Raw genomic sequence first — 21,953 nt, 5'->3', positions numbered from 1 at the left:
TTTCCATTATGGACTGGGTTTACTTTCGGGGGCGGGGTTTACCCTGGGCCAAAAGCAGGGGTCCAGATCCTCACAACGATCTAAAGCCCCCCTCAACCCTCGATCCCAACTCCTCGTGCCCGGTGGCACATAGTCCTGAGTGTATGTATAGCACCAGTGACATATCTACTTATCCTCTTTAGACTCTAGAGACGCATTTTCTATCGAAGTGTACTTCATTCAACGAGAAATTCCATGGCCAGCACCACCCCAAGTGGCACCTTCTCGGCGCGCCTTCCTTCTTCCCCTTCCTGTCTGTGCCTCTTGAAAGCTCCCGCTTATCCAATACGGCCAGGCCAGTCAGTACTTAGCTACGGGGAAAACAGGCCATTGAAGCTCTCCCGCTGCCAATGGCGCCGGACGACCGTATGCACCACAGCTGATGACGAGGCCGCTGGAACAAGTGGCATTGGTACAGAAGAAGAAGGAGATCTAACTGGTGTTGCAGCTTTACTTGCCAAAGATTCTTCCGCTGTGCCAGAGGCCGCCAAAACGGTTGTGTCCACTTTGTTGGAAGGAGGAACGGAAGAATCTGCAGGTCCTATAGATGTAGATGAGGGCTTGTCAAGCATCTCTCCTGAGCTTGCAGCCATTTATGCAGCCTGCAGATTCTGGATGTGGCATGGCTACAAGATCAATTATGTCGTGCAAGGAAAAGGGCCTCCCTTGTTGCTTGTGCACGGGTTTGGCGCATCAATTGGTCATTGGCGAAGGTACATCGCTTTTACTCCTCCAATCAACACACACTTGTGCTCTCACGCGCACATGCACTCACAGACGCACACATATCCTTGTGAAACCACTATTTTCAGTGCATCAATATACAAAGGGATACTCATCAAAGCTTGTATGATCTTAAAATGTTAAAAACAATGGTAAAATACATCTAAGTAAGAAACATAGCATGTATCATATCATGGGGTTATTGCAATTGTGCCGACGTCCTTTTCTTCCAATGTTATTCAAGCTTGTGCAGGCCCTTTTAAAATAACACAAAGAAATGTGATGGTAAGATGAAGGACATATAAATATGATTTGTTGGGCATCTAATGTAGAGATGGGAGATGAAAACATCTAGTATGCTAGATATCAAAGATATAGAGGCCATAGGATCGCATGATAGAGGAGATTGGATCGCATTCTTTATCATACACTCCTATGTTGCCATGCTATTTGTATCTATTTGTAGAAAATGTCGGAGAATGGTTGAGTGCATCTCAATCCAAGTGCTAACACCTTGCATTTGCATTGAGTGAGAGACACCAACGGCTCTTGACAACATGGAGATGAGATGGAGATCCCATACTTGTGGTAACTCTTGAGATGCTTCGCAAAACCTTGCTTGGCAAGCCTACCATTGCAATTCTCTTGCTAAGTGTCAATTGCCTTGAATTCTTACTGTGTCCCACTCCTCCCTCATTGGTTAACTTTCATCGCTAGCTTTCAATGACCACCTTGTTGCCACACCTTATCTTGTCCATCCTTGGCCTTTCTAGAGGTGGGTGTGAGGATACATTAGGATGTGCAGTGAAAACATAGAGTATGCGAGCACGACTAACTAAATAAACTCAAGAAAAATGAGATGAAGGAGGAGATTATTGAAGAAACTCAATAAACAAATAAGATATGCAAATTGTGATACATCGAATGCTTGAGGAGCAAAGGTCCAATAGCCATGTATTACAGGAGTTGATTGAGGGAGAGCACCAGAGAGTGTTGTCCTCAAATGTATCCTGAGTGCAATAAGCCATGAATGCTTGCCTGATGAAGAGGAGAAGATGTCAGACAGCTATCACCAAAATGTAGTAGTTCTTGATGTGGAGGGTGTTGAGCTAAAAATGCATTAGCTTTACTTAAACAACCCCAAAACTTGCTTAATTAATAAATAAACCTTCTTATTTAAAAGAAACATGATCCTAGAGAGTTTCTGTGTCCCATAAGCATAAACCCACTTGGGAGGGTCCAAACTTTCTATAAATACATATGATGCCCTCCATTCAGTTCTTAATCTCGTGTTTGCAGTTTTCAAGTGTTTTAGCTTGTTGTCCACACCCTGTTTACGGAGGACATCTCAGCTAAAGCTGTCCATTGTTGTCTACATTAGTTGGCATTTGATTTCCAGCCCTCTTCTCGCAGTTTGGAGCTGATCCCAGCCAGGCGATTGCTGTTCTTGCACAAACTTGTTGCCGTAGTGTCTGTCATGTCATTTGCAGCCTGCGTTTGGCAGTTTTCTCTCTCCTCCAGCTGTCGCTCAGCTTCTGCAGGCTATTGCCAAGCTGCGTTTGGCAGCTTTCTCTCTCCTGTAGGCTGTCTTGCTTGCATTCTTAGTCATTCTCTCTTCTGCAGCTTGTGTTTTTAGTCTTTCTCTCTCCTCACTACTGTCTACATTAGATCCAGCTTCTCATTGTTGCGTTTGCTGCGTATTCGACATCCAAAGGTTGCCTTGCTGCGATTCGGGATCTGTTCAGAGTACGACACACTCTCCAGCTCATTACCCCTGCCTTGATCCTTGAGATACAGGAGTTCGAGGTTCAGTATTCATACATTGCATAGTGTGTTTGCTGCATGAGCATTGTATATTCATAAGTTATATACGATTGTTATTTGTGTTTCTGTGTCAGAGTATTTCTTTACAGAGGGGGACATTGATATTGAGGAGATGTTAGAACCAGCAAAATGTAGCCTTGCCCAATGTAGAGTAGTCTAGCCACCAATGCTTGTGACCTTGAGAGGAGAGGGATGGATATTCCATGATGCAGCATTTGGAATGTGTCTCAATGGTGCAAGCAGTAGGTTGGAATGGAAAACGTAGTGGTCTAAATGATGGCGACAATTGTAGACTCTAGAGGTTGACAATGGTAGGCAACAGGCTGAAACGAAGAAAACACAGCATTCTTGAGGATTGAGTATTGCAAAGGGTTGACAATGGCTAAGATGGGGCCAAAGGACAATAGTTGGTACTAGGTAGCATGTAAAGCCAGAGGGGCAGTAGGGCGGCAACTAGGAGATGATGGTGATGATGATTGAAGAAAGAATTGATGATGGCAATGATGAGATGGTGCACCTATACATTGTCCATAGACATGTGCTCATACGCTGTGATGGGACATATAGAGGAAGATGACATGACCAAAGAAGCACATGAGAGAAGGATCATGCAAAAGGCAAGATGTGTGCAAGATGCAAGATGTGTGTGCAACCACCAATAGGTTGCAAAGGCCATTTGGATTATAATCATGATTGGGGGCAACAAGGTTGCATAATGGATCATACGAGGATGATTGTGAAGATAGGTTGACATGTTTGTAGGATTGTTAAACATGGGTCAGCCAAATTAAAAACTATGGGCTATGTTCTGATGATGTGGCAAAGGTTTGTTGACAACATCAATTTGGTTGGGTTGCTCATCAATGAAAGGCTATTTATGCTTTTGTGGCATCTTGGAGGTTTGAGGATTAGCGATCACATCTTCTTCTTCTTTTGTTTGTGTCGACATGCAAGGAGTGGTAGAAAATGAGTCTATCCATGTGTTGGAGTGTGTGAGAGATTAAGGCGAGCTTGAGTGTTTGTGACTTGATGAGGTGATTTGGTGAAGACTGTTTGAGGCAGATCAAGCGTGAGTGGAGAGTTATCTTGAATAGGACAGCTAGGCAACTTTGTGGAATCAAAGTGCCAGTTCAAGCATAGGGGACTTGGAGGTCATATTTGTACAAATCTCTACGGTGCTGCTTCTTGCCTTGACAAGCTTTACAAATATCCCACGATAGCTTTAGGTATGAAAGGCCATTAACCATTTGTTGACGTAACAACTCATAAAGAGAGTCGTATCCAAGATGTCTTAAGTGAAAATGCCAAAGATGCTCAATGCTTATAGGCTCTCGTGTAGTAGCTAAAGCCTCGAAGTAGTGGAACTTAGAGCCCTTGGTTGTTTACTTGGAGAAAAATTATAATGTGGTACATGCCATTAGGCTATATCTCATCGTGAGCAATCATTAAACCAGTTTGAGAGTGAAGGACCTTGACTGTGGTCTACTCGATCCAATCAGAAGAGCTACTAAATGAATAATAAGTTCACCCCAAGCTAGGGGACATAGTATACATCATCTAGCATAGTGCGATTTGGGCCCGGTCAATGGTAAAATTGACACGATTGTGAGCTTGAATCTTAACCGAGGAGTTGTTTCCAAAATAGCCTTGCCAATGTGTAGGGGCTCAAGAAATGAAAATATCCTCAATAGGAGTCATATGATGGGTAGCTCCATTGTCCACAATCCTAGTAGTAGCTAAAGTACTTGCCTGTGATGAGTGGGCCTTTGCAGTCACCTTGTCAGGAGACAACTCACAGATGTGGATGAGACTCGCATTCTTAAATGTCTCTACAGAGACGATCTAGGTCTTTGCAGACCAATCAAACAAGCCCTTTGACATTGAGAACATTGTTGATTGTGATGGTTGAATGGTGGCAGTGTGGGTTTGGCCTCACCATTGCCCCTGCTAAGGGTTGCCACCACCCTGCCTCCCCGGCTGGGGATTGCTTGACTGAGGCGTGGGGGTTTGAGTCTAAGCTTTTGATGTTGTGCCTCTTGCCTTTGATTGATACTGGTTGTAAAAGAAGCCAATCTTCTGACAATGTTGATAATATCAAATTTTCTTCAATATATTTTGCCACTGGGGTTTGAGAGATAACGGGGAGTTTCCTAGAGTCTTACTAGATTTATTTTGATTTTGATTTTGAGTTTGTTTTGGATTTTGAGTGGAATTTTGATTTTGTTTATCCTTTCCTTGCTAACCCTTCTAAGAAGGAGCAATGAGAGTCCCCTTTGTAGAAGTCATACTATGAAATTGATTGAATAGCCGAGCGTAATATATTAGTTGACACTCAAATTCATAGAATGTGGGCATAGTGGGATATGAGACCACCTATTGTATAAAATGGAAGTATTTCCTTGGCAGCTTGTTAGAAACAATGTGATCTGATCGTTTGAGGACTTAAGAGCCCCCATGGTAGAGAACTCGGTGAGACGGTGTTGGTACTTAGTCAACTTGACTTTCAAGTCATCCCGATCAGTGATTTTGAAGTTTTGACCATTAAATACAAATGATGAAAAAGAGGATTTACCAAAATCATTGACCATGAGATGTAAAAGCTGAAGGAAAAGATAAATAACGAGCACTCATCGAAGATTCTTGTAACTTGTGCTCATCTTTTCTTGAGTGCCATTGCAAAAATCTATTTTCTTCAAGGCTTATGAACCAATACTTAGTTTGAAGAGTGAGTTCATGAGCATCACCAATATCTTGTGGAAAAGAGGAAGTAAACTCAAAAGATTGAGAAGAGTAATATGCGTACTTGATGACATAGGAGTGAATGAAGATGGAGAAGTGTATAGAAAATATGAAAGAGGTAAAGATGGAGATGATAGTGGTAGAGAGGAAAATGATTTGAACTTCATGCCAGTTTTCATGTCAGGATGGCCAATCCTTTGTGGAGCTTCCATCCTTATTGCAAAATCATTAGACTGGTGTATTGAATCTAAAGGAAAAACTCAAATTTATCTTCAATTTGTTGTTGAGCTCAATACATGAGGATGAGATCATATTTGGCTCGTGCGATCTCATTGGTCTATGGACACCATGGTAGTTTGAAGACTCTCTAGCCATGTCGGAAGGAGGAGCAAGCTATGAGGTACACTCCCTTGCGTGTCTCAATGTTCTAAGATCGGAAGCACAGATGTGGTTGTTGAGCTAAAATACGCTTTTCAACTGATTAGCATTCTTAAATAGCCCCAAAACACACTTAATTAATGAAAAACCCTAAAAAGGGAATTGATCCAAGAGAGTTTCAATGGTCCCCCAAAAACCCTAATTCTTTGGGGTACCCTTCAACATCTATAAATAGACAGGCTGCTCCCATTCAGCCTATCTTGTTTTTGCAGATTGCAGCCATCAGCACACAACCACACACGTGGCGGTCCAGCCCTTCGACTGCTACCTCTCCCTCTCCTTCAGTCCTTGCAGTGCCTTGGCACCTTCCTCCTGTCAGAAGTGGAGCAGCGGTGGAAGCATAAACATGTGCTGAAATAAACTGTTGAAACACAAGACAAAAAGAGAAAAGAAAAGAACACGATACAGATGAGAACTCAGATGTATGCACAGGAAATGGAATCCAAATATCTAAACACGAGACGGTCGCATACAACAGTGAGTCACTGGCTGCATGGGCACTGGCACTGGCTCTGGCTCCTCTCTCCACAGAGTCTGCAGATGGTGAAGATGATGATACTGACTAAGGAGGAGCACTGAGTATAAATAGGCTGAAAAAGTGGGGAGCAATAATGCTGGTCGGACAACATTAATGCTGGCCGACTGGTGCATAAAATGCTCCACTGGCATAAAATGCCACACCAGAAAATACCTAAAATACCTAATAAAAATACCCAGCCCAGATCAAGCTCAGACTCACACATGAGCTGACAAATACTCTGCTAACACCCTCTCTCAGAGGAAGTGCACGGAGGAGCCATATGGAGAGGATAAGAAGAGAAGTAGAGAAGAGATGAAATTTAGAGAGAAAACACAGCCAAAACACAAGCACAGACTGCAGAAAATGAGAGTTCACATGCAATAGAACCCAAAATCTGATCAATAGAAGATAAAATTTGCTGCAGAAAGTCAAAAAATCAGACAAAAACTGCCAAACACAGCAAAAACGGCCTGAAGTAACAGTCACCCAGCCAGGAGAGACGCTGAATCAGCAAAACGCAGGCTGTAAACTGGAGAAAAACAGGTAGAAAACTGTCGCCAGCAGCTGCAGATGAAAAACGCAGGCAGTAGAGGGTGCATAGGCAGCAGCCGATGGTAAAACTGCAAAAAACGCAGGCTGAAAACAGCCCCAAAACAGGTCGCCTGGCTGCGACAGCAATCGTCGGATCAGTAGGGGTACAAAACAGTCCTGAAATCAGCAATAAAACACAGCAGAAAGACACATCCTGAAAACTGATACCATGTCAGAAGTGGAGCAGCGGTGGAAGCATAAACATGTGCTGAAATAAACTGCTGAAACACAAGACAAAAAGAGAAAAGAAAAGAACACGATACAGATGAGAACTCAGATGTATGCACGGGAAATGGAATCCAAATATCTGAACACGAGACAGTCGCATACAACAGTGAGTCACTGGCTGCGTGGGCACTGGCACTGGCACTGGCTCTGGCTCCTCTCTCCACAGAGTCTGCAGATGGTGAAGATGATGATACTGACTGAAGAGGAGCACTGAGTATAAATAGGCTGAAAAAGTGGGGAGCAATAATGCTGGTCGGACAGCATTAATGCTGGCGGACTGGTGCATAAAATGCTCCACTGGCATAAAATGCCACACCAGAAAATACCTAAAATACCTAATAAAAATACCCAGCCCAGATCAAGCTCAGACTCACACATGAGCTGACAAATACTCTGCTAACACCCTCTCTCAGAGGAAGTGCACGGAGGAGCCATATGGAGAGGATAAGAAGAGCAGTAGAGAAGAGATGAAATTTAGAGAGAAAACACAGCCAAAACACAAGCACAGACTGCAGAAAATGAGAGTTCACATGCAATAGAACCCAAAATCTGATCAATAGAAGACAAAATTTGCTGCAGAAAGTCGAAAAATCAGACAAAAACTGCCAAAAACAGCAAAAACGGCCTGAAGTAACAGTCACCCAGCCAGGAGAGACGCTGAATCAGCAAAACGCAGGCTGTAAACTGGAGAAAAACAGGTAGAAAACTGTCGCCAGCAGCTGCAGATGAAAAACGCAGGCAGTAGAGGGTGCGTAGGCAGCAGCCGATGGTAAAACTGCAAAAAACGCAGGCTGAAAACAGCCCCAAAACAGGTCGCCTGGCTGCGACAGCAGTCGTCGGATCAGTAGGGGTACAAAACAGTCCTGAAATCAGCAATAAAACACAGTAGAAACACACATCCTGAAAACTGATACCATGTCAGAAGTGGAGCAGCGGTGGAAGCATAAACATGTGCTGAAATAAACTGCTGAAACACAAGACAAAAAGAGAAAAGAAAAGAACACGATACAGATGAGAACTCAGATGTATGCACGGGAAATGGAATCCAAATATCTGAACACGAGACAGTCGCATACAATAGTGAGTCACTGGCTGCGTGGGCACTGGCACTGGCACTGGCTCTGGCTCCTCTCTCCACAGAGTCTGCAGATGGTGAAGATGATGATACTGACTGAGGAGGAGCACCGAGTATAAATAGGCTGAAAAAGTGGGGAGCAATAATGTTGGTCGGATAGCATTAATGCTGGCCGACTGGTGCATAAAATGCTCCACTGGCATAAAATGCCACACCAGAAAATACCTAAAATACCTAATAAAAATACCCAGCCCAGATCAAGCTCAGACTCACACATGAGCTGACAAATACTCTGCTAACACCTCCAGGCTGTGTTGCCACTGTCTGGCGCCCTCTTACCTACTTGGTTGAGCTTATCTAAGTCCTCCCTCATCACTTGCACTAAATATAATTTGTAGGCTTTGGGGTGGCAGGGAAAATTGATTCAAAAAGGGCATATTGCTAGACATCTAGGTTATCCTTTGATATGGATGTGGCACCGAAGCATTTATTGTAGTGGATCTCAAATAAGATGAATACCAAGTTTCTCTATTGAATATCTCAGGCATTGCCCTTCCATGTGTGTCTCAAATTGGCATAGACAATTATGCTTCCTACGCTTAGTTCTTGCCTCTTTTGCCTTGGTCCAAGAGTAATGTGCGGGAAATTACACGAGCTATTCATTGTATGCTTTGGAAAAAAGATTCCATCCAAGCTGGCATTACTTGGATCTTGTGGGGTCATGTTTGTACACCAAAAGTCATTGAGGTGTTGTTGTTTTGGATATGGAGACTCATATGGTTGCACTACGTTGGTCATTGTTTTAGGCCTTGCGTGTTGGTTGTCACCCTCGGGTTTTGATTGCTCATTCCTTGAAGAAAAGGTTTGCCCCATGGAAACACTAAAATTCAAGTCTCTTGGTGGATGTGCTTAAGATTGATCAGCCAATTTTTCTTCCGTCCTCATTTTTGGTGACCCATTTGGTCCGTTCTTGCAAGCTTGTGCTTCGAAAGGGGGTTTGGCATCCTCATGAGGATCGGTTGCAGGCCAATTCTTTCCAAGATGAGCTATTTGTTGTGTCTAGTCTCCTTTGGTGGAAAGGAAAACGGGATGATCGTTCTAGATTTAATTGGATGGTTCGTTTGGGATTGGTCACTATTGATGATGTCACACTTTCTTCATAATGTGTCCTCGTGTCATTCCGCAATGTTTGCCAACTTTTTTAAATCCCCCATAGCTATCATGGCTTGTGAGATATGGCTGCTTTAGATTTGCAAGATCAGCAGCTTTTTCCTAGCCGTGCTGTTGATAATCCCTAGCAGCATTGGTGCCTTGCAGGACGGTTGCATCTGGAGAGCTTTTATCAACCAGATTTATCATTTACTTGTTAAGGATTGTGACTGTCTACCGGACAAGTCTGATTATGTGGCCGCCACATAAGTTGCTTGGTGGAAGCAAAGCTATAATGGACGGTTGGATTAATAAAAATCCATTCAAATGCAAGGTTTTTCTTTGGAGAATGCTGATTGATGGCGTCCCCCTTGCTTCAGCCCTTTCTAGGCATCATGCTTTTAATGGCACCTGCTTTTTCTGCACTACCAATGTGAAGACTTCTAGGCACAGATTTCTTTTGTGCCTATTGGCCGAGAAGATCTGGTCTCTTTTGTCTGAGATTTGGCAGAAAGTAGCAGGACCTTCTGTTCGTCCCTTTGATTGGGTTTTTGGCAAAGCTAAGCTTCCTACTCAGCCACAGCCTCACTTGGAGATTACGTTTCACTTCCTCAGATTCTAGGGATGCTGGCATAATTGGATCACCCAAAATGCTTTTGTTTTTAATTCTAATTCTGGTGTTCAGCATCATGTGGCGATACTGAAGGGTCTTCTTCATTGGCAGCTTGATCTTGTTCATCACACAAGCATTCTTCCCTGGGAGGATTTAGTCCCTTGGCATATGGCAGTTTCCTCAGTAGTCTGCTATCTTTTTAGCTCTCTGTGACATTTGTAGTATTCTATTGTAATTTATATATAACTGCTATTCACAGAGAGAGAGAGAGAGAGAGAGAGAGATGAAACAAATTCAACATGCCCATTGTTTAGTACAACTTTATGAAGTACAAAAAGATAGTATAACAGACATTGTGTTCATTATCCTGAATATATGACTTTTCTTGGTCAGTTCATGTTTAGTGAAGTTGAATGCATGTCCTTTGTTTGTTCACTTTTCTATTTTCCAGAAACATCGGAGTCCTAGCACAGACCAATAAAGTTTACGCCATTGATTTACTAGGTTTGGGTGCTTCGGAAAAGCCTGCAAATTTCAAGTACACCATGGAGACATGGGCTGAGGTAAATTTCCATTCCTATGATTTTGGTCATTGCAAGGTGAAACTCCGTATTCCTGTCAGAAGCCATATTGAACTTGAGTGCACAACAGCTGCTGTTGGATTTCACCAAAGAAGTCATTCAAGAGCCGACTATCTTGATAGGCAATTCGATTGGGAGTTTGGCCTGCACCATTGTTGCTGCAGGAAATTGTTGGTCTATTCTCTGTCATTTGTAGTTTATCTCATGATTTATTGGGTTAGTTATATGTATGACAAATACAGCTTCATGTAGGTCCTCATGTTTCTTAAGTTTCATAAGGCTGTCTGAAGTCTCATTTAGCATTGCAGTTGTTGAGCAGAATCTCCAGAACAGTTAATACGTGGCATGGTTCTCCTCAACTGCTCTGGTGGAATGAATAATAAGGCAGTGGTTGATGATTGGCGAATCAGGCTCTTTCTTCCACTTCTCTGGTTAATAGATTTCCTGCTCCTTCAGCGATCCATTGCCTCAAGATTATTCAACCGTGTGCAGTCAAAGTATTCACATTGCCACTTCTTTTTTTTGTCTGACAGCATTATCTGGTGACGGTTTATATCATATCTTCCTAATTTATGCTCTAAATCTTGCTAGGGATAGTCTGAGAAATGTGTTGCAGTCAGTGTATTGCAACAAAGATGCAGTGGATGATGAGCTCCTTGAGGTGTCTTTCAAACCTCTTTAATCTGATTGTTGATAGTGATAACATGTGGCATTTGAATGTTCATTTAAGTGATTATTTTTTTTCCTGCCAGGTGATAGGAAAACCTGCAAGAGATCCAGGAGCACTAGATGCGTTTGTTTCAATAATTACAGGACCTCCTGGACCATCTCCCATATCCTTGTTCTCAAGAATCTCCATCCCTGTTCTTGTGCTATGGGGTGACACAGATCCCTTTACACCCATTGATGGTCCTGTCGGCAGATTCTTCAGGGGTCTTCCAGCCACTCAAAATAATGTGGAGTTGGTCTTACTACCTGATGTTGGTCACTGCCCTCATGATGATAGGCCAGACCTCGTCCATAAAGAGCTTTTGCCATGGCTCTCTAGAATAAATCCCAGCAAGCAAGGGACAAATGTATCCTCTCTTCTAACAGCATAATCCGGGTGTGTTCCTAGACCCCCTGGAAGATACATTCTTTCTGCTCTTGAGGTATAATATCTCTGAAATTGATGCACCGACTTGTACCACCAATAGTTAAAATGATTTTTAACAAGGGCGCACCATAGCACATAAGAGCATTGCCCTTTTGGCTTTTTTTTTTTGGGTTTGTTTTTCACTTGTGCATTGCAATATTAAAAAAAGAAATTGCATATAGAGACAATGCATTTTGTTCAAGAGATTGCGTGCCTTGTAAAGGAAAACTATCAACATTTTTGCTCAAACAAGACATGTTTTTGTAATTGAAGAATATTCAATGATTTCTACCATACACACTATTCTATTCAAGATGAGGGTCTTGCTTCCTGCTTTTCTTTGTGATGCCTTACATGGATCTGGACCCAAAGGGATGCCTATTCAATAAGTCCAGCCCAAGAGATTGCATAAGGATTGGGAAGTCTGATACACTCGATGCCCACAAAAAGCTTCGTTTCCAATCCCATCTTGGTGTTTTCACAATGCATTTCTTGGCTTGCTTGTAAAGCTCCAATGCTGCCACTGGTTTTCAAACTGCACACCCAGCTTACACAATCAGGACGGATGCCCTCCAAGTGCATATGAAGGAAACACTCCTGTGTTTCTTGAGCAAGTCCTTGCTAAGCATATGCAGCAATCATTGCATTATAAGAGACTTTGTTTCTAAGTGGTAACCCATCAAACGCTCGTGTCCTTCTATAAGCATGTGACATTTGCCACACATATTGACCAATGTGTTTCCACGCGTCGCACTACACACACAGACATTGCACTCGAACCCCCTTCTTAAGGATGTCAGCGCGCAACTCTTGGGTTGTGTTGGCATCCATTATCCTTGCACAAGCGTTGAGCAGGGCCAGATATGTAACCCTATTAAGTTGTACATACTATTGTGCTGGTAAGTTTTATTAGAGGTCGAATGGTTACTGCGGCTATCCAGAGCCGATGTAACCAGAGATAAGGCAAGACCAGGAATATTTGTTCTGTTGTGTGAGCCTGTTAAACGCCTCCTATGCATTGCGCAGCTTTCTGCATTCCACCTGCATAGGCACAAGGTGTTTACCCAGGATTGTGTACAAGTCCAGCTGATGTGCGCCACACACGCATGCAGATGTCGGGCCTCATGCACGTCTTTCTTCTATTTGCACTTTTGCACGAGTGGAAGCAGACTCTCATAACGTGCGCACATGAGCTACCGGGGTAGAGGGCAAGTTATCTTTTTCCTATGCGGCAATGATGTGCCACTAAAGATTGTGAGTTCAACTGCGGTAGCCCCTTCCAACTAGGGTAAAAGGTCTAATAAAGTAGCGCCCTCCAAAAGGCAAACACACCCCACTCCAATTTTTACAAGAAAGATGTGGCTTTTTTAGTTGCTTGCCAATATAATATGATTTTTTAAAAATTGCAAAAGAGTTTAACTTAAGTCAAACAATTGAGCCATGTAATTTTTTTTATACTTTAGATTTTGTAAAACCCTAAAGTAATGCATCTTGGAGTGTCACCTTATTGGCCCCTCACTGTCCATCTTTTATGAACCTTTCATTTGTAACTAAGGCTACTTGATAAAAATATCAAAATGTTTTAATATTTTTTCTTTGAGCTTTATATAATTTAAATAGTTTGACCATTAAAAAATATTTATGCAACTTACTTGGAATTTTTTTAAATAATGGAGGATTGTTAGATGACAATCTATTGGTCCCTTTACCCTATGGGAAAAAGGTGTTAAGGGGTCTCACCATGGTAAAACTTACATTTTATGACACATGGTTGAATCTCATCTCTCTTCTAAAAAGATGGTTTATATTTAACCAAATTCCATAGTTTCTTGGTGTGTCCAAATGGCTAATTGAGCTACCATGGCTCATTAAAAGTTTGATTAGAATCCTTGACCATGATAACTCATGTGTAGCCTTTAAACAAAGGCAAGAAGCCTTGGATTCTTGTACATATTTTGTAAAATGCGAGTGCATGTGCACATGTATGTATGCCAACATATGTACACACACACATGCCCATACATATGCAAACATATGAGCAAGAAAAAAAATTAAGAGAGACATGGGAACAAAAGACTAGAAATATTGATGAGATAGAGGAAAAGAACTATAAAGAGAGAAGAGACGAAGTAAAGGAGAGAAGAGAATGGATACAAACTTATAGAATATACTTACACGCATGCATATGCTTAGATCCACATATGCATACACACATGCATATATATACACATGCGTATATAACATGCATACATATGAGGTAAAAAAGATGAGAGACAAGGGACTTGGGAGAAAAAAAATAAAGGAGATGAGAGGGAGAGAGAGCACATATGAGACCATAAAAGTGAAAACACACATGTACAGATGTGCACATACAACACACGCATATATGTATAGATGTGTGCATACATATGTGCACGTGGAGAGAGAGAGAGAGAGAGAGAGAGAGAGAGAGAGAGAGAGAATATAAGAATGAAAAAGAGATAGAAAAATGATGAGCTTATGAGACCACGAATGGATACATACATATAAAGCACACATATATATGTACATACACATGCATACACATATAAGCATAAACATGCACACATACACATATAAGCATAAACATGTATATGTGCATAGAAATTTAACCACTTTAAATTAAAGTTTAAAGTAGATGATAGAATAACATTTAATATGGATCATTCGGAAATATGAAGTTTATAACACTTAATTGATAGTAATTTTTTTATAAAGTGAAGTTTCATATAATATCAATAACATATTAAGGAAAAGATGAATGACCACTCACCTTAGATTATTGCAATCTTTGTTTATCTTTTCTTGAGTGCAACTACAAAACCTTTTCCTTTTTGGGGTTAATGAACCAATATCTAGTTTGAAGAGTTCATCATGAGCATCAGTTGTAGAAAAGAGGAAGTAAAATCAAGAGGTCGTAAAATAGTGATATGCATACCTAACATAGGAGTGAATGAAGGTGGAGAAGTGTGTGTAAAAGATGAAAAAGGTAAGTATGGAGATGATTGTGGTAGAGAGGAAAATGGTTTGTACTCCATGTGCTAGTTTCCACATCAACAAGGATGGCTAGTCCATGTTCGTCATTTCTACAAAATCATTAGACTCATGCACTAGATCTAAAGGGAAAAACACAAATTTATCTTCAATTTGTTGTTGAGCTTGATACATGAGGATGAGATTGTATTTAGCTTATTGTAATTAACAATAGGTAATATAATAATATTTAGAATAAACAATTTAAAAAGTATAATATTAATCATCTTTATTTAATTAATAAAGTTTGTAATTTAATGTTTTATTATAGAATTTATTATGAGATGTACTTTATATTAAAAAGTTAAAATTATTAAAAAATTATGCTTAAAATCCATTATAAAGCCTTGTATAATAAATGACATAAAAATATTAAAGTATTAATATTAATATTTTATTTTAAAAAATTTTCTTATTGCTTTAAACATCACTTGAGAACAAAAGTATTTTAGTTTTTATGATGAAAGTAATAATTAAACTATCTATATAATATATATTATTATTAAAAGCTATATATTGAAATTTATTGTATATAATAAATTACATACTATATAAACTTTTAATATAGTATTGATTATTACATTAATGATGCATACTATACAATACACATTGTTATATTATTAATACATTTTTTACTATTAAAATATTAATATTATAAATTTTTAATTATATATTGATATATTATCATAATAACATTTTAATATTTACATATGATATATAATATATATTATTATATACATATATATAGTAAATAATGACTCGTATTGTAAACTATTTTGTATGTATTATATTAATCTTATATTTATATATAATTTTAATTAATTTATTAATAATACATTATAATATATTAATATAATTATATGTAAGGTATTATTATATATATGTGTTGTCCACATGTCATAATAGGCCACACACGCGCGCGCGCGCGTATTTGTGTGTGTGTGTGCATAAATATATAAAATAGAGAGAGAGAGAGAGAGAGAGAGAGAGAGAGAGAGTGAGTGTGAGAGTGTGTGTGTGTGTGTGTGTGTGTGCGCGCGCACGCGCACGTCTACAAGCATTGCATTAAGCATACCTTAGGATATGAAATGCTTTGATGGTCACTAGAACTAGTGCTAAGCACTGGCCATTCTCCCAATTCCTCACATATAGAAGGGGGAGAGCAAATAATAGTATACGATTGGAAGGAAGAAAAGATAAGACATCAATTAAGTATTAATTTCTATAAGATCCATGGGACTTATAGTATTGCTTTTAGGTAATAGACTCACACACACAATACATAACAGATGTGATATAATGAAATTATTGTAGAAGCACCACATTACATTATATATATGGTTTCTTTTGATACATTTTGTATGATTTAAAGTGCAAGCTATAAAATCTATTTAGTGTGCGAGCCATACTATAACACAATTTAATGATTATGTGAGAATATTATCTATTAATGAAAGATTTAGGGGGTTGCTATGTCGTGACCATTCAAACCTGCCATTATAGCTGGGATGTGCTAGCTAGCAGTCCCCTAAAGTTTTCATAAGTAATAGAGAAAATAATAATAATAATATTAGTATTATTATTATTCTATATATTATATTTAGAGCATTGCCTTGGAGATGCCAAATCAACCAAAAGGTTTCCAAGTCCATGTGGCACAAGAAGAAGAGGTTTGGTATTCAATAAATAAAAAGGGGTTTTAAAAGGGTGATATAATAACAAAAGAAAAGAGGAAGTAATTGAAAAGTTATGTGGTAGATGTGTGTGTAATGAAGAAAATTTTGACCTTGTAATAAAGTAAAAGCATATGATAGGAGAAAGACAAAAGGCTAGAGATGTAACATGTGAAGCACCTTTTGATCGTCATTAGACACATAAAGTTTTCAACTTATTTTATGATTCGCATCTTCTTCCATGTATTTTCTTGTAGCAACCATGGCTTCCTTATGCTATGGATTAATGGAAAGATTATCCATGGCATGGCCATGATCTACCATTCTCTTGTGCAATTTCATGTTTTCTAGGAGTAGTCTATTAGATTAATTTTAGTTAGAGCGGGTCTCTTTTACATTGGTATAAGAGCTATTCTAGATCCAACTGTGTTGTCATTTTCAAGGTTAGATATGTCTATAGTAGTCTAACAACCATTGTTGATGGATTTCCTCCATAGATCACCCCGCCATTTAAGATAAGAATCTAGAGCAAATTGCATTGAATGACAAGTCTACGATCTACAAAGGGAAGCCTTGATTCTCTAACTTGCATCCTTGTCATTCAAGGAGAAATAAAGTTGATCCTTATGCATCAAATGCCATAGATTAAGCTTTTAATATAGTTTGAACGCATGCTTATGAAAATGGCAAACAAAGCAGATTGTGCTTGAAATATAGATAGATTCATGAAGAAAACGTCTCTCAAATAGGCTTGTTAGAGCAACCACCAATCTTCATCCCTTAAAGCTTTGGCATTCATGGAGCATATTTGACAAGTAGGTCTGAATACAAGGAAGAATAGGCTTAAAATGTTTTACACAACTCACAAGTTCCATTTTGCCAATGATTCGATTACTTACAAAAAAAAAAAAAAGATTTCTAGCAATCTGTGCTAATTATGTAGGTAGAAAAGTGCATATGTATACCCCTCCCCACATTGTATTTAGGGCCAATTTGAAGCCTACATATCGCACATCTTTGTGATCAGGCTTTGCATTTTGAGTTGCATCTCTTTACAAGACTTCTTGGGCTATGAATCAAATTTGTTGTTGATGATACTTATATTTAGTCGGATATAATGTGACATTGACAATACAAACCTTGTGTGCAGATTGCAAACAAATCACAATGCTACCTAAAGTCATCATTGTCCTCGTAAGTAAGCAGCACTGCAGTCATTTGCTCCATCATAACAATTGTAGTCAATCTCCATAGTTCATAACTATTGATAGCTCAAATATGTCTACACTTATCGCTGGTGCAATTGTTTTGTGATGACAATGCAGTGATCTAGATTTTTTTTCCATTACCATTCCCTTGTACAATCCCTTGCTTTTCTCCAGATGTGAAGATACGAGATCCTTGTATGCCATGTCTACTTTAAATGCAGCTCTTAGAGCTTGACCTTGTTGTCAATTGAAGGAATGGGTTGGAGATTCTAGAGTGGTGCTCATAGCTTTGCAAACCCATTTGACCAAAGAAATAATAGCCCACTAGAAAAGGCGCAAATGATTTCCCACATTCTACCTTCAAAATATGTGCAATATCACTAAAAGCAAGAGATCCATGTGCAAAGCTGTTCCCGACTAGTAGAAGGGCACCGTGCTCTCCTTATCCAAGGAGCACACTATGACTCTTTGGATCATACAAAATGAAGACAAACTATCCATCAAGATCAGCCACCCACAACTTTGTCTATTGGATACAATGATTGTTTCAGTTGATTTGAAAACCAGTGCTGCCATGGAAGCACCCTTGAGAGTCTAAATTGCATTAGAATGGAGAAGATAGGACTAATTTGAAATAGTTCACTCATTACCATTGGAATAGGCTTTCCAATTTTTACTATCAAGAGCTTAACAGATCATGCATTCCATTAGACATGCTTGATGAGCCATTCTGGAAAGCTTTGAAGCCATTTTCACCACATAAGCAATAGGAAAATAAGGAATATACTATGCTAAAGAAAGGCTATTGTAGCAAGTCATAAGCTTCATTTTGCCAATGATTTGGTCCACAAATGGTAGATTCTAATGAATCTTGAGTGGAACTAATTTGATGATGTAGCTATTATACACTTGGAGAGCTCTAAATCGTTTGAAGTTAGTACAACCTAAACATTGGTCATAGAAATGTAGAGTTATTCTTGGTAGGTTTGAGTTTATTCATGGACCATATCAAATGCATGAATAAAGGAAGGGATTGATCAGTTTGGTCATAACATCCAATCCAACATTGACAAATTAATTGATATTGTTCAATTTAGACATATGTTGGAGTCTAAGATTGACAAATTAATTGCCATACTTGTCACGAATCGTGTGGTGGGAGGACTTACTCAAGCTGTTGAACTAAACACACACAAGGAGAAGCTCACTCAACAACACATAAAGAGAGATGGAGGCTAAAACATTTTCATGTTGTAGTATAGATAAGATACAATACAAAGAAAATTGGTCTACTAAGTCAAACAGTGCATAACACACTATACTAATCAATTGGCACTATAGCTATGCCAGTTATAGATAGGTGTAACAAATCAAATATAATGAGTGATAAGTCAGTGGCCATGTAAGAGTCATAAGGACCATCCACGTGCTAAGTGTAGATGTGATCCATCTAACTAGGCGGTCCATCATCAATGTCTGCATGTGGTGGGCTTACCGTCTCAATACTCCCCCTCAAGCTCAATTGCATCTTTGCAACTCCAAGTAAGCTTTGAAACTTTCGAAGCTTTTCTCCACCCGATGCCTTCATGAAGATATTAGCTATTTGATCTTGTATGCTAATATATACCAAGTTAATCTCACCTGAAAGTACCTTCTCCCTCACAAAGTGATAATGCACTTCAATGTATTTTATCCTCGCATGGAACATAGGGTTTTTAGGCAATTTTATGCTACTCATGTCACACTGAATGACAAGTGGACCATCTACCTGCATATCTAAATCACCCAATAACTTATGCAACCATATCACCTTACATACTACCATATCAACACCTCTATACTCAGTCTCTGTACTTAATAAAGCAACTATAGGTTGCTTTTTGCTACTCCATGTAACTACTGTACTACCAAGGGAAAACATGAGTCCACTAGCATATCTTCTATCAGACATGCTACCAACTCAATCTGTATTTGTGTATCCAAACACCTGTACATCCTTACCTGTCTCATAAAAAAGTCCATAATGCAAAGTGGACTTCACATATCTCAATACGTGTTTACTTGTATTTAAATGAGACTTTCTAGGCATCTACATAAACTGATTGACAAGGCCAACAACATAGCTCAAGTTTGACCTTGTGATAGTTATGTAAAGCAAACTCCCTACTATCCTTCTGAACATAGTTGGGTTTTCTATCTCATCTCCAACATCAACACTCAACTTCACATTTTGCTCCAATGGCACTGAAAGAGACTTGCACGCTGTCATATCATACTTGGACATTATATCCAAGCCATACGACCTTTGTGACATCGAGGTGATAGCCATATACCATCATCATATCTGATCACCTCAATACCAAGAAAGTATCTCAAGTCACTTAAAATTTTCATCTCAAACTTCCTCTTCAAAAGGTCCTTGGCTTTACTAATTCTATTGCAATTGTCACATGTAATAATCAAGTCATCTACATAGATGATTATGATGACCAAACATGCATCTCCCTTCTCACATAAAGTGAGTCATCAACATTAGAAACATAAAAGTGAATGTTGACAAGATACTCTCAAAGCTTGTCAAACCATGCTCTAAGTGATTGCTTCAACCCATAGAGCATCTTCACCTACACATATACGTGGGATGCTCTAAATCCTCACACCTTGCTGGCTGCTCTATATACACCTCTTCTTGCAATTCACCATGCAAGAAGGCATTCTTTACATCCATTTTCTCTACAAACTCTTGCTGGTAAAGCAATCACACATCTAAATATTGCCATCCTAGCAACTAGACTGAATACGTCTTCATAATCTATGCCATATGTTTAAGCATAGCCTTTTGCAACTAACGAAGGCTTATACATGCTAACAAAACCATCTACATTATGCTTAATTTTGTAGACTCACTTACAACCAATAGCTTTCGTGCCCTTCTTTTCCGTATCCCAATAAGCATGACCAACAACATCCTCAAAACAAGTGGACTCAACATCCTCAACAATCTTTAACATATAAGCATAATGGTAAGCTGCATAACCTTCAAAACCAAATCTTTTAATAGGGTATTTGACTTGATAGACTTGCGTACCACTAGATCACTTAGTGGAGCCTTTACATTACCATGTGCTCTTTGTACACTTGGTGTCGTGACTAAAGGAATACCAAGTTTATCATCCAAAATCTCTAAACCATTAGAATCTCCATCAAACCCCAAATGACTAGCAATGGCATCCATATGACACTTTCTTCTTTCCTTTGTATTTACTTGCAATACTAGTAGATATATCCTTGAAGATGTGGGATTGCTCCTTAGTCTCCCAAACCAAGGGCTAAGTGTAGATCTAGTACCATATAATATTTTTGGTCCACTAAGTGATTCTTGCTTTTCTTTCTACACGTGACCCTCATGATTATCATAATCATTCAATGCATCACCACTAGATGCATATCAACTACTCATCTCATCAAAAAATTTATATCCCTGCTCACTCTGAACTCACCTAATGATAGGGTTATAGCAGCGATACCCTTTTTGCTCTAAAAAGTATCTAATAAAAATACATTTTTCAGCCTTTGAATCAAGCTTCTTCCATAGCTCATCTGGCACATTAACATATGGAATATAACCAAACTCTTTCAACTGTAATACATCGAGCTTCTTGCTTGTAAAGCATCTTCGGGGCTCATTCCATGAACTATAGCTGTGAAAGTTCTGTTTATAATATATACAAAGTAGAAACAACTTTAGATAAAAAATACTTTGGCAAATTCTTTTCAGTCCCATCAATGCCCATGCACCTTCTGCAATATGAGTTTTGAAGTGCTCAAACACATCACTCTTTTCCTTTATGAGATACACCCATAGCTTTCTTAAGCAATTGTCAATAAATGTGACAAAACACCAAGAGATATATTCTATGTAGATTCCCAAACATCTATATGTACAATATCAAGTATATTCTTGCTCATATCTTTATCATGCGAAGAAAATTTGTCTTGTTTGCTTGCCAAACTGACATACTTTACACATTTTATGAAATTTTGTAACTTTAAAAGTAGGCAAGCATGTAGCCAACCCTTTGGACTGCATTAATTTCAACCTTTGCACATTTACATATCAAATACATTTGTGCCATATTTCAATGTCTACAACCACTCCTTTACCTTTAGCATATATAGCAGGAATTCCAACATCTAAAGTAAATATGCAACCAACTCTACTTCCTTTTGCAACCAATATACACTTAACCCTAAAATCTTTCATAAATAGCCTTTTGTATTAAATCAAACATGTAGCCTCTGCTCTACCATATGACCAATAGACACTAAATTCTTGGTGATGGATAGCACATGTAATACATTGGCA

General features: G+C 39.1%; 1 protein-coding gene across 2 annotated transcripts; it reads left to right on the top strand.

Moving 5' to 3' along the window:
* The first annotated feature begins 164 nt into the window (after nucleotides 1-164).
* On the top strand, nucleotides 165-11,782 carry LOC148032569 (uncharacterized). 2 transcript variants are annotated; one of them, XM_087683213.1, is made up of 6 exons: nucleotides 165-752; nucleotides 10,391-10,502; nucleotides 10,591-10,684; nucleotides 10,840-11,017; nucleotides 11,118-11,181; nucleotides 11,273-11,782. In XM_087683213.1, the coding sequence occupies exons 1-6, from the start codon at nucleotides 235-237 to the stop codon at nucleotides 11,618-11,620; spliced, it is 1,314 nt and encodes a 437-aa protein (XP_087539339.1). In that variant the 5' UTR covers nucleotides 165-234; the 3' UTR covers nucleotides 11,621-11,782. The 2 variants fall into 2 exon arrangements, with proteins under 2 accessions (XP_087539339.1, XP_087539338.1); XM_087683212.1 differs by having other exon boundaries at nucleotides 167-752; nucleotides 11,112-11,181; nucleotides 11,273-11,779.
* Nucleotides 11,783-21,953: the final 10,171 nt, after the last annotated feature.

This window comes from Lygodium microphyllum, chromosome 8 (assembly GCF_053477565.2).
Source record: "Lygodium microphyllum isolate KBCC chromosome 8, Lygodium_microphyllum_v1.1.10, whole genome shotgun sequence".
In the NCBI taxonomy this organism is placed as follows: Eukaryota; Viridiplantae; Streptophyta; class Polypodiopsida; order Schizaeales; family Lygodiaceae; genus Lygodium; species Lygodium microphyllum.
Note: the sequence above shows the minus strand (reverse complement) of the source record. Positions and strands in the feature narration are given on the sequence as shown.